The sequence below is a fragment of the Eublepharis macularius genome, chromosome 11, assembly GCF_028583425.1.
Source record: "Eublepharis macularius isolate TG4126 chromosome 11, MPM_Emac_v1.0, whole genome shotgun sequence".
In the NCBI taxonomy this organism is placed as follows: Eukaryota; Metazoa; Chordata; class Lepidosauria; order Squamata; family Eublepharidae; genus Eublepharis; species Eublepharis macularius.
Genome location: NC_072800.1, coordinates 54,328,378 through 54,344,262, shown reverse-complemented (window position 1 = coordinate 54,344,262; position 15,885 = coordinate 54,328,378). Strand labels below are relative to the sequence as shown.

The window sequence follows — 15,885 nt, the reverse complement described above, 5'->3', positions numbered from 1 at the left end:
TTTATTGTTACTAACATAGTATTGGGTTTGTGCTTCCTACAGGCAAACTTGTTCACACCTCTACAAATGTCCTCTCCAGAAAGTTCTGTGGTGGTGAGCAAAAAAAATGATCCACCAAAGCACACAGATAAATGGTGAGCTGCCACATGAAGCAATTTCATGTGACTTCCAAATTGCAGCTGCAGTAAGTATATTGGTAGCAGCAGCATTTGTCTTCAAAGCATGAACAGAATGGTGCTACTGGTGCTTTATTCTATATACCAGATAAAACAAAGACAATACATGTTACTAATTTTTTTTATTAAAAAAGGATGGTTTGGTATGAAATATGGTCTACCTTTGGACTGCACACTGTAAAAGTACAAATGCATTTTTACAATGTATTTACAAAATATTTTTCTAAGTTTCTTACTTGTGTTAAAAATTAAAACAGAACAACAAGATTAAAATACTTATGTTACATTATGTACAACATATATTCTAGCTTGATCACAAATTATAGGAAAATACTTTGATGTGTGTGTGGGGGGGGGAAATGTGGTGAAACATAAAACAGGTATCTTAAAAATAGGCAACAAAAGTTCATTAAATAATTACATTGACAAATAAATAGTGTTTGTTCAGATTTACTTTTTCAGCTGCTGTCATGCACGTTTTTGTTTACTAAAATATGTGGCTAAAAACATTTGGATAGAAGGATCAATGTGAACAATGCTTTTGGTTTACTGCAGTGTAATTTAAAATATTTATTTCAGCCGGTAGACCTGTTGATCTGAAAAGTATGCTTTGTGAAAATTCACAACTCTCTACAAAATAAAATTTGATTGAACATCCATAGCAACATCTTTACATTTCCAAAAAAAATAGAGTTCAGTGAATAGGAGGTGAATGTTCATCTTGAAATAATGAATGACCACTGAAGAGATCCTTATGCATGGAATGGCCTTCTAAGTTTGGTCCAAGTACACACAGCTGAGAAGAAACAATGAAAAGTCTGTGTCTTTTTCAGGCAGCGATATCTGTAAAAGCAGTGGACTATTGAGGAGTTCAAGTTTTATAAATGTGATGGCCGAGTTCTAACTCGTGGTATGCTTCATGGCTTTGGTGTTTCTTTTCCTCTCTTTATGATGTTGTACAGGCTTTGTTTGAGGTGATCCTTCAAAGTTGTGGCTGGATTCATTATGTTGCCTTGTGTATCTCTTACACTTACATGCTGTCACCACAGTTACTTTGTAGGTTCTCGTACTTCCATCTTGACACTGAAGTTGAATCCTTTGGGTACGAGTTTTGTCGTTGACGCATCTCCACTCCTGCAAGCTCCTTCTGCTCCAATACTTGGTCCCATAGCCCCCTCCAATCCAGTTGGGCAAAACTGGCAAAGGAAGGCATTCCCCAGCACATACCAGCTCTTTTAGGGGGTTTATACTAGTACATTGGCCATCTGAAATGTATTTGGTAGATCTCAGTTCCCGGCAGCCAACTTGAACACGACCTGTAAAAGACACAGAACACTGGAATCAATGTTCAAATGCCAAACATTTATGTGTATTTATTCCTTGCAACAGAGTAGATGACAAAGGACCAGATCAATAATACGTGGGCCAGGAATTCCGGCATCCAACGCAGCATCTAGAGTCACAGAGTGGAACCTTGGTTTGTGGTGGTCAATGGACATTTCACTTGAAGTCCTGGGTGCTTCTTTTGAATGATCTTTTCCCCATATATATCTATAGTGTATACAGTCTTTAACAGGCTGGAGGGGGAAAACCTGATCTGTGTCCTCTAATTGACATTCCAGTCATAATAAATCTCACTCTGGATGAGCTTGGGAGCAATCCGAAGCAGGTCTACGTGGAAGTCAGTTCCATTTTATTCAATGGGGCTTCTTCCCAGAAAAGTGTTCTTAGAACTACATCCAGAATCTCAAACATACTATTTCTGAGCAATTGTGTAAAAGTGAATGGGTCTGATTTAGATTGTTGTCTGTTGCCTACCTGTATATTAAGCACTGCCTCAACCACTGATGCTATCAAAGGTAATTTCATTTTATAGGATCCCTTTCATCTGCCTCCCTTTCATGAAAACCTTGTCCTGGATCTTAATCCAAGATGGATCTCCTCCAAGAGGTTGAGTATAGTTTTGTATAAAATTTTGTGTGTGTCACTCTGGGAGTTGGAGAAATAACTCTCCAAATAGACAGACAAAGGTAAAGAAATGCATTTTATCTCTACGGAAAACTGATGCTCGTTTTGAGGAGAATGTTTAAACAACTGTGTCCTAGACATGTTGTTTTGGGTTATAATATGCAGAGCTGTTTTTTTCTTCAGGCAACAGTATTACAGTATTGCAACACTGCTTGTACATACCCTTTCATGAAACAAGCAACACTGCAAAACCTAAGGCAATGTTATTTCATGTTTGTTTTTTTTTAAAAAAAAGACAACCGACATTGTATCAGGAAGGTGCTGAACTAGCTGCAAATATGGACAAGTTTGTGCCTGCTTGTGTCTGTAGATATCCTCACTGAAGTAAGCACTATTCCTTATTTTAATAATTATCTTTTTGGAAATGAACACACACCATGAATTTCAATGTGCAGTATTTTCACACTTGCTTTTTTCTTTTTAAGGTAAATGTTAGTTATCAACGGGTTTTTTTCTGAGAAAAGAGGTGGTGGAACTCTCAAGAGGGAAATGAGGAAGGAACACACAGGATTCTTTGAAATCATATTATTTGCAAGCACTATTCATGTATTTTCAAGAGGTGCCGGAACTCCGTTCCCCCGCGTTCCCCCTGAAAAAAAGCCCTGGTTATCAAGGGAAGTGTCTGTGCTGTTTGAGAGCAATGTTAAAACAAGAACTATCTTTACTGTAAATAAGATAATTATAGCTATGAGCGTCCTGATGATATTTTGGTTTACATTTGCTTATTTGAAATAAAGTAAACCCACATGACATTTTGAAACTCCATGAGAACTTTTTCCTGTTACCTCATGAGGGGCAGATCCATGTGGAAGTGTTCATGGGGAGGATTCCTCTTGTATAGGAGCTGCTTTTAACTAATGAATGAAATCTTATGGGCCTTTGTGCCCCCATGGACACCAGATTCCTCTATCCACCCCTTTCCTCAGGAACAAGCAAGGGCACAATTCACAGGCAAGTTCTCCTGTACAGTGGAGAGTGCAGAGGAGAACTTTCCACCAGTCAATTAGGTTCCATCCCTAGACTCAGATATGTCAAAGTTGAGTTTGTCTGTGATTTTTTGACCCCTCAGAGGCTTCCCACAACCTGTTGTATCTCCACTACAAGGTGACTGTGGAAAGTCACCTGGGGGGGGGGAAACTGTTTTGAAGTAATTCTGCCTTAGAAAGAATCGATTGATCTGCCCACTTGACAAATCTACAGGGACCACCAGTGAAGACTCTTCTGCAGACTGTTCCCAAAGGAAGTGATTTCACTTTGACACAGGTCTGAATCCTGCACCTGGCTCAGGAATGCATCTGGAAAGAGGTGATTACTACCTTGCATTGTCTTCCTTTTGGGATATCTTCTTGCATACATAGTTAGCTTTTTCATGGTGACAGTTCACTGACCATGAATGCCTACTGGGTTGTTTTAGTAAATTGTGAAGTGACAAGATATTTCCTGTGTATTTAAACCATGCTTTATCAAAATGCAGGCAAGCCTGCTGAAAGATATGGCCATCCACCTCTTTCTTTTGGGAGATAAAGATGCGTGTAATAAATCAAGGCACCTTTTAGAAGCTGCATTCTGGCTTGAGCCAACCCAAAGCTTTCCTGCTCTTCTATCTTTTCTCCCATCAAAAAGGCAACAGGGGAAGGGGGGGGGGAGAAATCCCATATCAAGGGCAAGTTGAAGCAGAGTTTCCAGGTAGGTTGTGAACCTGTTTTGTTTATACTGACTAGAGGACTGAAGCAGGTAAGTGCAACATCAGGAAGTAAAAACAAACGGCTGGAACCCAATCAAAGCCTCTTTACTGAAGGTAAATGTTAGCTCTGGGAAGGCCCCACTGACAGATGGTTGCACTGCAATGCATGTTGCACTGAGAGAAAGCTGAGGGAGAGAGTTTAGCCTCTCCTAAATCACCAACACCAACTACTTTAGTTCTCAAACCCCTTAGCTGTATAGGAAATGGATCACATTAGTATTTGGAAGAAGGAAAAGCTGCAGAGGAAAAAAACAGAGATCTCTCTTTTCTCTCTGTTGTTGCCTCCCTGTTCATACGTTTGTGCTCTGGGAATAAAACTGCCTGATGCAAAGCTGGGGTCTAATTCTGAGCTAATAATAACCCAGCCACATGGGGGGGGGGTGCCTAGAAGCTATTCCAGCACAGAAGAGATTGACACTCCACAGCCTTGATAGTTTAAGGAGTAGGTAGCCGTCTTGGTCTGCAGTAGAAGAGGATCTAAGGAGCATCTGAATCCAAGTAGCGCCTTAAAGACCAACTAGGTTTCCAGGGTATGAGCTTCCCAGAGTCAAAGCTCGTCAGCTACCACAATCCTGAGACTCCAAAAGACCACTTTTAAGAGCAGAGCAAGATCCGGGTCCAATAGCACCTTAAGACCAACTAGATTTCCTTTAGTTTCTAGATGGGTCCTTAAAGACTACCTAGATTTCCTTTAAGGTGCTATTGGACCCAGATCTCGCTCTTCCACTGCAGCCCAGCACAGCTACCCACCTGGAACTTTTGAAGAAGTATCATTAACGACAACCAGAATTCCGTTTCTGGGTCATGATTTGTTGGAAAAACCCGAAGGGGAACCGCGAGTGGGGCGGCCAGGGAGGGCGGCCCGCTTTGCAAGACTTACTGTTCCGCTCGAACCCCGAGTGGCCGGGATGCCTGCCTCCGTTTCGGGCTTGATTCAAAGTGCTGTTGTTGGCCGGGGCGGCTTTGGCGACCTGCGAGTAAAGGATCTCTGTGGCATCGTTCTTGAAAGCCGAGCAGCTCCTCAAGAGCAAGCAGGCGAGCAGGAAGCGCGGGATGTGGAGAGCGGCAGGGGTCATGGCGAGCTGCAGCGTCGGTGCCTGTGGAGTCCTTCCCCGGCCCTCCTTCGCCTCGGCGGCTGCCTTCGCTGCAACGGTGTGGCGCCTCCACCGGGCTGCCTTTATATAGCCCCGGACGGCTTGGCACGCGTTCAAGTGCGAAAGTTGCGGAGAGCGGCGGAGGTGGGTGGGATCCCCGGGGAGCGACCGGGAGCCTCTCGCCAATCGAAGCCGGCCGGGAAGGAGGGGCCGGAACGCGCCGGGCTGCGGGATTCCTCGCGGGGGCGTTGGAGACTGGCCGGGGCTGTCGAAGGGGGTCTGTCTGCCGCCGCGCCCTTCGGCTACTCCCCGCCCCGATGGCAGCGGGGGGCTCCGGGCTTCCCTTCTGCAAAGCTGCTCTTCGCTCCCAGGGGAGAGAAACTCGCGGTTTGGGGAGAGGCGCGCGAGGTTGCCAGCGCGGTGGAGGGGGAGCGCAAAATGCCGCGAAGGGCAGGAGCGGCTCGGGGGAAGAGGCGCGCACGCAGCCCACGCCGACAGCTCCCTCGCTGCACCGTGAATAATTCAACGGTTGCCTGGAGAAAGGGATGAATAATGGAGCTTTGATCAAGGCAGCGCCTGCCCAGAGCCGCGTTTGCGTTCAGGGACTCGTCTCTTCTCAAGGCTCCGCTGAAGTTCTTCGGCAGAACTCTCTCGGCGGTTTGCAAAACTGGGCGGGTTAGGAAAGGTCTTTGGAGAGCGTTTTGCGGCTCACCTGCCCGAAGTGAGTCTCGTTAAAACCAGCGGGAATCAGAGCCGGCTCAGAACTGCAATCCTCTGCGGAGTTACTCCAGCCTCAGTGCATTGATTTCAGGGGACCCAGGCTGGAGCAACGCTGTATAGGATTGCACTGTAAGACCCGCGGAGGCTATATGTCAAGTTTCAGAGGACCGCAGCATTACCCCCAAATGTGTATTATTCTAACACTGAGATTGGGGGCTTTACTCCCTTTTCCCATTGTATTAACAGGCTCTGTAAATACATCATAATTGGATACTCTAAACTGTAGTTTACAGACCTTGCGTGTAAATCCAGCCTGGTGGAATATTCTTAGAGTAAATGGTGGGACATTAGCATTATGGATTGATGCAGACGCATATTTTAAAGAATATTTTAAGAGTGCTTGGCTTTTCTTTACATGACATGCTGTTTTACGGAGGAGGGTGAAACTTTATTTTGGGCTGTAGTTTTGGTGTTTCGTTTTTAGATTTCACTATACTATCAGCGTCATCTCTATGTTAAATTAATAGAGTGAACATAAGAAGAGCCCTGCTGGATTCAGCGTCCTGTCTCACACAATGGCCAACCAGTTCCTCTGGAGGGACAACAGGGCGTAGAGGCCAAGGCCTTCCCCTAATGTTGCTTCCTGGCACTGGCACTTAGAGGTTTACTGCCTCTGAAGGCGGAAGTGCCCTTTAGACACTTACATGTAGCCTGTCACTCCACTCCGCAAAGTTTGAAGCCACATTTTAGCCTCAGAAGCCTTCCCTCAACTTAAGTGGCTCTTCCACCAGAAGAAGAGCCACTGAAGTTGGAGGAAGGTTTCTGAGGCTGGAGAAAGCCTTCAAATTTTGCTGAGTGAAGTGATGGTAGATGCCCAATGTTATTAAAAAGCTGATGTAATGTTAGACTTGGGGATGTTCCACTAAAGTAGCTACTGGTACACCCCACTGTAACCATTTACATTGTGGTCCAGAGTGACAGGGTATGCCTGTATCGTCTCTTTGGTGGTTTTTCAAGAGATGACCCAGGAATTACTGGGAATAACTCTTGCATTCTGTATTTCCAATTAATGGGGTACTACTAATGCTCCTTCAATGTTATGCAAATTATGCAAGCCATTTTGAATAGTAAGATGGCACACCTACCTAGCTATAAGTCTACAAGCGGGTCAATCAGCAGGCTTTACCACTTGCAGGCAACCATATCTAATTGCAAACTGATGGACCAAGCTGCTATTTGAAGTAGCATGCACTTTGTGCGCAGGTACTGCAGCAGATAATAAAGGACTAGTCTGTTCGTGCAGTTGGACTCCTTTGTTTCCCGATGCCCCGATAATTGGGCTGTCTGAATCATTTTGCAGGTGCACAATTTGCACCCCTGTGAAACTTTGCCAGAGGAGGGACCTAATCTCTGCTGTACTTCACCACAGTTATGGCCAGAGAGTAGTGCTATAAGGTTTTGCCTGGTGCTATAACTCTTCTTGGCTCTTCAGTCTCTGTAACTTGTTGTTCAAGTACACACTGAGCTGCTCCCAGACTGCACATCCCTGCTTACTCTCTTGCCTGCTGACTCACTTGATGGCCCACCTGCTTGAATATCTGTTTCCTGGCTTGACTCCTTATTTGTGTCAAGACCACCAGCCTTGACGTTGTTGAAAAGTTTGCTTGGGGCAACTGATTTATGGATCACCGCCATAGAAACTAACTTGGTAGGCAGTTTCAGATTTCAAAATGCAGCAGTGAGTTGAAATGAATGGCATTCCTGTGTATTGGCTTGGCCTGTTTTTCCTGGCATCTTTTTATTGATCTGTTTTTATTTCTTCATTTACTCTATTGTCGTGTTTGTTTTATTGCATTATTTGTTTTACTGACCTGTTTTATTATCTCAATTGGTTTCGTTTGTGAGCCACCTCCAGCAGGTCTGGAGAGGTGGCATTCAAGGTTCCTAAATAAATAAATACTCTGGGAGGATAGCAAAATGGGAGAACAAGCATTTTCTAGTTGGCTCTTAAAAAGAAGCCCCACAGCAAACAAGAAGTACAATGACAACACCTAACACTGGTTTAGTCAGGGGCCCTTTTGTATAGCCCTTGTTCTTTGATTTACAGTTTAATCCATTTTAGTCCCACGGGTTTGAGTAGGGCTAAATTTGGCTTAAGTTGCAAATATGTGGGCTTAACTGGATGACGTCTCCCAAGCCTTTAACTTCATTCATGTAAGTTAATGAGAACGATGCCACTAAGGTGACAAATGCCAGATTGAATACCAGATCACCTTCAGTTTCTGCGGGAAAGACAGTGGAATTGCATGAGTGTTGAAAAGCAGAAGTGAGCTGTCTTGGCAGTTATAAGCAGGGAGGCTCAATCAGTATCTGCCTGCATTAGAACTGGCCACACCCTTTTCTGGAATATCAAGAATGTTGCAGGGTGGAACGGAGGTGTATTAAGCAGTGCTTTGTGTGGAAAAGCTTGATCCGTACTTGGCGGTCTTGTGTCTAGCCACAGACAGACTATCAGTTCTCTGCTTTCATACACATCCAATTTTACCCGCAAAAAATTACAGACATGATGAAATCTATTTTCCTTTTTAAAAAGCAATTATAAATAAAGGCTTTCCTGAATTAAACGATTCATAAAGGCATGTTCAGCAAAGAACCAGCTGCATCATAAAGATATTGTTGTATTATACCTAAGCAAAACTTACACTTTTAAAAAATGCTTTACCTGTTTTCTGTCCAGTAGGTAGTGGAGAACACAGAAGTCTCAGGGACCTGAACATCCTTTAAGAATCAGATATCATTTACAACAATATTACTCTAAAGGGCTGCCAGCGCCTGGATCTGAACAGCTCTCTTTAATGGTGCCTTCATACCAAAGAGAAGTGCCGCAAATGCCGCTTCTTCCACCTTTGCAGAAATGTGTTTAGAAAGGCTGAACCTGTCAGCCCCTAGGCATGTGAACTGTTCAGAAGTATGCGAGTACTCAGTTGGTTGTAGTTCATCTGAATGCTTTGGAGAAAATGCATTGGAGGTGAGATTTCATAATATTTGGAATATTGCAATCTGTATATGACCTGGGTTTTGACTGTAGGGCGTATCTCAAATGCTAGTTCTGATAAAAAAATAGTCCAGACTAAACAGGGGAAACAGCTTTTTCATTGAACAAGGTAAACTTTGGGTTCATTCAAACTTCCATGTAATGTTTATTTAGTGTTCAAGCTTGATGCCTTTTTTTGAGGTTGTTGCTCCCCTAATATCCATACCACTGTGGCCACTGTTGAGCCACAATGATGCTAACCCCAGCCAATGCATCCAATAAGCATCTCATTCTGCAAGATTAATCAAAAGGTCCAGCGATTAAAATGCAGGGTGAAATGAGAAAGCTGAGGTTGCAGGAAATGTCCATGTATCCATCTGATCAGGAGGAAGTCTAGCAAACTAATTAACTGATTCAGGACCTGCTCCCCCTAGGCAAACAATCCATAGTCAAGTTTATCATGAATAGTCCTGATTTCTGAATATGACCTTAAAACTGTGCATACATGCATTCAAACAAGTTTTGTTTTTAAATGCTTGGAAATGAACCTTTCCTTATTCAAAATGGTACATTCTCCAATTGGAATGCCTCTTCCTCTCCATTGTCTATCCCATGCTTCAGACTCTTTGCCTTGAACATATGAAGCTGTTTTATGAGGCCTTCTTAGAGGTCCAGAGAGACCCAGGGCACTTCTAAATTTTAAGCCTCAGAGCTATAACAACATTTTTAAAAATGCTAACATGTGATGCACAGCAAAACAAGTTGCAAAACTTATCAAATGCCAAAAAATTAACGAGTGACTAAGGTTGAGTCCCCTAGGAGCTTGAGACCCAGACCAAATGCCCTGACTCAGGGCAATACCATGGGTCCCCTGTGCTCTCTGGGGTCTAGGCCCAGAAATGGCCTTTAACACCTGTTTTCTGAGATTGCTCAGATGCCAAGAATTGCATCTGGGACCTTCTGCAGGCAAATCCACTAACACCACACACACTCTTTTATTTCTCAAGCACCAGGCTTGTTCATCTGATCAAACACTTGCTCCGTGCCTTCATTTTAAATGTTCCATTCACATATTTTTTTTAAAGCCTGATCTGAGACCTTTCAACAAAATTCTCAAGGTAGATCATAATACCTCCACAGTAAAACCTGTAAAATCATGACAACAATTAAAATATAAAACTAACAACACCAACATTTTAAAAAACAGCAAGGACTAGGGTTGCTAATCTCCAGGTGGCACCTGGGGATCTCCCAGAATAAGAACTAGAACAGCTCCTCTGGAGAAAATGGTTGATTTGGAGGACGATCTCTGTAGTCTTATATCGTGCTGAGTTCTCTCCCTCCCTAAACCCTGCCTTATTCAGGCTCTATCTGAAAATCTCCAGGAGTTTCTCAACCCAGAGATGGCAACCCTATCAAGAGCTACAAGCATAGTAAAAAAGCCCCAGATCATGAAGATTTACACAGACAAATTAATCATCCTCAAACTTCTTTATTCAGATAGATAAATGGACTTTTAGGTGGCAGGATACCTATCAGAAATGTATTTATTTATTTTAAATTTGTTTTTATTTACTTATGTCCCACCTTTCTTTCCAACAGACTCATAGCACCTTATATTCTCCTCTCTTCCATTTTATCCTCACAACAACCTTGTGAAGTAGGTTAGGCTAAGAGTCTGTGATTGGCCCAGGGTCACACAGTGAGCTTCCACGGCAGAGCGGGGATTCCAACCTGGACCTCCCAGATCCTAGTATGACACTATAACCAGTATACCACACTGGCTTCTAAACCTAAACACAATTTACAGATTCTTATAGTATAAGAGCTGAATGTGAATGTCCCTCTAAAAGATTTGCTGAAATATTTCCTAGCTTGCATCTCATATTTCTACTAGCATCCAATGAAGTAGGTAGTAGTATGAAAATGAAGTATGAAAACTCATGTTTGAGAAATTAAAAAGGTTGTAAAAGTGCAGCTGGATTTGTTTAATGCAAAAAATAAAGTACGCAGTATCAAAGATTGGGAAAAATAAAAACATCTTCCCCAAGTGCCTAAATTTTTTTAAAACTTAGGTGCTGACAAATGGATGCCAAGAGGAATTCCACTGTTGAGTAGCCACAGAAAAAACAGGCCTTGCCTTGGGTAACTACTCATCTGTCCAAAGACTGAGCCATACAGAGTAGAAAGTGAAACACCTCAGCTGTTGGGCAGGTTCATATTAGAGTAAGAGATCTGTGATATATCCCAATCCCAGGCCATTTGTTGCTTTCCAGGTAAGAACCAACCCTTTGAAAGACTGTGCCTAGAAACAAACAATATTGGTATGTTCACAAGGATGTTAGGTTCCTACTGTAGTGGTTAAGAGCGTGGGACTCTAATCTGGAGAACCAGGTTTGATTCCTCCACTTGAAGCCAGCTGGGTGATCTTGGGTCAGTCACAGCTTCTAGCTCTTTCAGCCCCACCCCCCTCACAGGGTGTTTTGTTGTGGAGATAATAATGACATAGTTTGTAAACTGCTCTGAGTGGGTGTTATGTCATCCTGAAGGGCGATATATAAATCGAATGTTATTATTATTATTACTACTCTGAACCAAATACATTTCCAAATTATCTTCAAAGACAGTCCCACACAAAGAGGATGACAATAATTTACTCTGGATGCAATCAAAAGATGGATAACTGGATTTGTATACTGCTTTCCCAAGAAGGAATGCATCTCATTCTACTTGCCAATGGTGTAATCAGTCTGTCTTCAGAGACAAATCCAGAAGCACAAACTTCCTATGAAAAAGCATTCCATTGGCAGGGAACCACCACTGGCCCTGTCAAGTATAGTTACCCAGTGAAATGGTGACAAAGTAAGATCTCAGTGGAGGATTATAATGTCTGGTTAGGTTAGTATTGGAATAGCAGTTCACCTTCAGTTCTCCTGGATAGTTTTACATGGAAAGAGATTTTCAAAGGCATCCAGGACTGTACGTGTTTGGAATCTTTTATAGATATTTGCATTCAGAATTCTCGCTATCCAGCGTCTGAGTGCTTCAGGAGTTTTTAAAATTGTCCACCAGCACAAGGGTCTCCTGCACATCAAACCTATAGGGTGCCATTTCTGCGATTTTGCTATATGTCTCAGAGAAGCCTGAAAATTGGGGATGGTTACAAGATACACTCACCTTTTCTTAATGTGCTCTACAATCTGGAAGTGGTTTGAATGACCATCTGGCTCCTGGATTCTAAATGGTGTGTTTGTCTTTGTCTTTGATCAGAAGACTGTCAGCATCTCTCTGATGAAGTCTTTGCCAAAGTTGCCAATTCCTTCGTGCAGTCATGACTGAATAAGTGAAATGTCTTGTATATTGGATGCTCCCAGTGTGTAGCTACTACTACTGCTTTAAAATACAGCTTCTTGATTAATTAATGGGTATTAACCATAGGAAGTACATGGCCTTTGAAGTCTATATTGCCTTCCTATGTGCCTCCAGGAAAAAAAATATATTGCTATTGATCTATAAAGACCTAACTATTTGGAATCATGCCTGACAGATCTTCTCTCCCAATTGTATCACAGTGACAGCTGACATTTGCTGCTTCCCCAAAGATCTGACTACTTTGGGATCTGGGGGTGGATTTTTCCTCAATAAAAGTCCCATATGTCTTGTCAGGGCAGCCAGCAGTAAAAGACCCATATTTCTTTTCTATTCTTGCTAGATCGTGGAGAAGTTAAGCAGGGAGGGAGGTGGAGTTCTTTTCTGTATACATATTGAATGTAACGTCAGGTGATTGGGCAGCAGATAAGCACCTAAGTGGCACCAGGCAGGAGTTAAGAGCATGAATTCTGAATGAGAAGTCCCCAGCTCGGATCATAGTTTGTAGATTTCTGGGTGGCCTTAGACAAGCCACTGTCTCACACCCTTCGTTTCCACCTGTAATATGTGGATAATAATACTGCCCTGGGGGTGACTTAAATAATGTATGTGAAATACTTTGAGAATGTAATGAAAACAATGCTGCACTCAACTGATCTGTGGGAAAAAGCTGTCACTGCAAACAGTTAGGAGTGATGATATATATATACTTTCAGCTGGTCCAAAATGTGGCAGCCAGGCTGCTGTCGGGTGGGATACGGGGATCATAGTCACCCCTTTGCTGAAAGATCTGCACTGGCTGACTGTCTGTTTCCAGACATAATTCAAACTGCCAGTTCTTTACCCTGAAGGCCCGAAATGGATTGGGACCAGGTGCTTGAAAGACCACTTCCTCCCATATTGTCCAGCCTGCCAACTAAGATCTTCCTGCGCTTTGTGCCTCTCCCTTTCTAAAGTGAAGCCGGTGGCAATCGGAAACAAGGCTTTTTCAGTGGTTGCACCTCACCTGTGGAATGCTCTTCCCCTAGAGGCTCACCTGTCACTAACCCTACTATATTTGAGGTACCAGACTAAAACATTTCATTTTACTTGAGCTTCTAATTAAGGAGTTGATTTCTTTTCAACTTATTTTTACAGTTGGCTTCCACCTCAGTAAGTGTTTTATGAGATTCATTTTAAGGTGCTGTACATATATTAAAAGTTTCATGGTGTTCGCTTTCATTATATTTTATTTTGTAAGCCACTTCAAGCAAGCTCTATGGAAAGAAGGCATAAAAACTGACTAAATAAATTCCTTGAATTCAAAAGGCTAGAGAAAATATTTTTTTAACATTTGATAAAATTCTTTAAAAATTGGTGTAGAGTGGAAGGAAGGACTTCTGTGCTGTGAAAACATCCCAGTGCAACTGCACTTGACCAATTGTGGGGACAGAATCTGGGTTTCACTTTATTCTGACATAGTTCAGCTCTTCTTATAATAACATGAATAACATTTGATTTATATATCACCCTTCAGGACAACTCAATGCCTGCTCAGAGTGGTTTTTAGTGTGTTATCATTACCCTCGCAACAATCACCCTGTGAGGTGGGTGGGGCTGAGAGAGCTCTGACTGACCCAAGGTCACCCAGCTGGTTTCAAGTGGAGGAGTGGGGAATCAAACCCCGTCCTCCAGATTAGAATCCTGTTGCTCTTAACCACTACACCAAACTGGCTCTTATGTTATTGAGACTATGTTTTTCTATAATACATTCATTGTGGAGCTGTAGAATCATCTCAATATTTCTCCTATTGCTTCAGCATAGCTGTTTCTTAGTACTGAAGGATAAGGATACATTTTCTTTTTGACCAGCTGAAGGAAAATTGCTAGTAAGTGATGATTATATGTGTCAATATGATTTCCCAGTTTGTCAGGATCATTCATCATTCTTGTATATTTTTGCAGAGTTGAGCCACAAGATTTCTCTAGCCATTAAATCTTGTGTTTAGCAACTTCTGGGGATGGGAAAGCCATCCTTTCTTCCCAGTGTGCATATTACAATGTACGGAATAAGCCCTAAGAAGGTCATACAAGAGAATTCTCTTCCTATATAATATTATGGCCCTTTATAAATCTGTCAGGACCCTGTCCCCAATGTGCCCTAGGCATCAAGACGGGATTCAAAGTGCAATGTATTTTTCAGAGCAAACACCTGTCCGCCTGCACAAAAGGCCCAGAAGGAAATGGAAGATATGCAGAGACAAGGATAAATTACTGGAACATAGGGCTGCCCCTGCAATCATCACTTGCAGTATACAGCAAAAAAAAGTGAAATAATTTCTACACTTCTCTAGTAAAACATGGGGAATGCTTTTTGAAGACTTTTAAGCAGATTCTCAGTGCAAAGGGGTCCAAATGACAGCAGTAAAGTCATTGAAAAGGGAACTCTGGAAAGCACAAAGCCTTCCTACTGCTTGTTTCACCTCTGGCCAGTTTTCAAAGGGAAGGCACTTGCAGGCTGCATAAAAGGGAGAAGGCTGCAAGCAAGGCCGTTGACATTTATTGCTGTATACACTCTGCTAGCAAGGAAAGGCAGGCTTTTCCTCTCCACTAAGTCATCATCACCCCAGTGTAATGTACTTCAAAGCAGAATCAAATTTAAACTGGAGCAGGATAAAAGAGCAACTCCAAAATGAGTATCAAGTCATAATGCACATAAAATTCTTCAAGACTTAAAAGAGTTGTTGAGCAACAGGTTTGCATCGTTTGAAAAGCTCATAAAGAATACATAAGAGCTGCAAAACAGAAAAAGAAAAGATGTAGAGACATATATATATTTAAAGCACTTCCGTTTTCCAGGGGACAATTTATTCCAAACATTTCAGAGATTTAATAGAAAACAGTAGTGTGGATTTGATTAGCACAATTGGATAATCCTTTTGGATATGTGTTTCCTCTCTGAGGATATTTGCATGCAGAATTTCACTTCATGATCTTTTATCTTATGCAGAATATTGGCAAACTAAGTTGGGTTACAGCTCCAGGTTTCTCTTAATAAATGTACTTTTCAGTTATGCTGACATTAAAGTGGAAAGAAAATGCCATTTTACTATCTAGGGATGTATGCTATAACAGGTTTGCCTGAAACTGTTGTGGGGCTCGTTCTCTCTTTTTTGCGCGCGCTCACTCACTCACTCACTCAGAGAAAGAGAGAGAGAGAGAGAGAGCGCAATTAATTTTCTTACCTGTTTATAAGTTGCTGATCATGTGAATGCACAGAAAAGCAGAATTTGAGCCAAATGGCATCTTAGAAATCAACAAGATTTTCAGAGTATAAGCTTTCAAGAGTCAAACCTCCTGCCATTCCACTGCAGCCCAACCCGACTATCTACCTGCAACTATCTACCGGAAAACATTGTGTCTGGGGTGACAAGCAAATTATAGCTGAGATGGCCATTCATACATGGAAGTCAAGGTTTACTATTGCAGGAATCAAGTGATAAACATGTATGTACACATCACCAATACTTAGTTAACAGGTTGGGTTCCACTGACCCATTCAGTTAGCAATGGATCTTTCCTCTGGCAGGAGGTACCTTCAACTAGCCAAGGAAAGCACCTCCGCTTGTAGCTGAATCTGTAGGAATAAAGCTCTGCAGCCAACTTGTCTTCAGATGCAAGAATCTGAGAGCTCTATCCTTCAAAGATTGTTCCTGCAGATCCATTTCATGTAGCTGGGCT

General features: G+C 42.4%; 1 protein-coding gene across 1 annotated transcript; it reads right to left on the bottom strand.

Annotated features, from left to right (window-relative positions):
- Nucleotides 1–283: 283 nt before the first annotated feature.
- Nucleotides 284–5,158, bottom strand: SOSTDC1 (sclerostin domain containing 1). The gene is made up of 2 exons (XM_054991736.1): nt 4,829–5,158; nt 284–1,492 (listed from the first exon to the last, which is right to left on the bottom strand). Exons 1-2 carry the CDS (start codon nt 5,022–5,024, stop codon nt 1,077–1,079), a joined length of 612 nt encoding a protein of 203 aa, XP_054847711.1. The 5' UTR covers nt 5,025–5,158; the 3' UTR covers nt 284–1,076.
- Between the last annotated feature and the right edge of the window lie 10,727 nt (nt 5,159–15,885).

Coding starts and splice junctions, on each gene's coding strand:
- SOSTDC1 (XM_054991736.1), bottom strand. CDS start 5,024: ATGACCCCTGCCGCTCTCCACATCCCGCGCTTCCTGCTCGCCTGCTTG. Junction 1,493..4,828: donor CTCGGGGTTCGAGCGGAACA/GTAAGTCTTGCA, acceptor TGTCTTTTACAG/GTCGTGTTCAAGTTGGCTGC.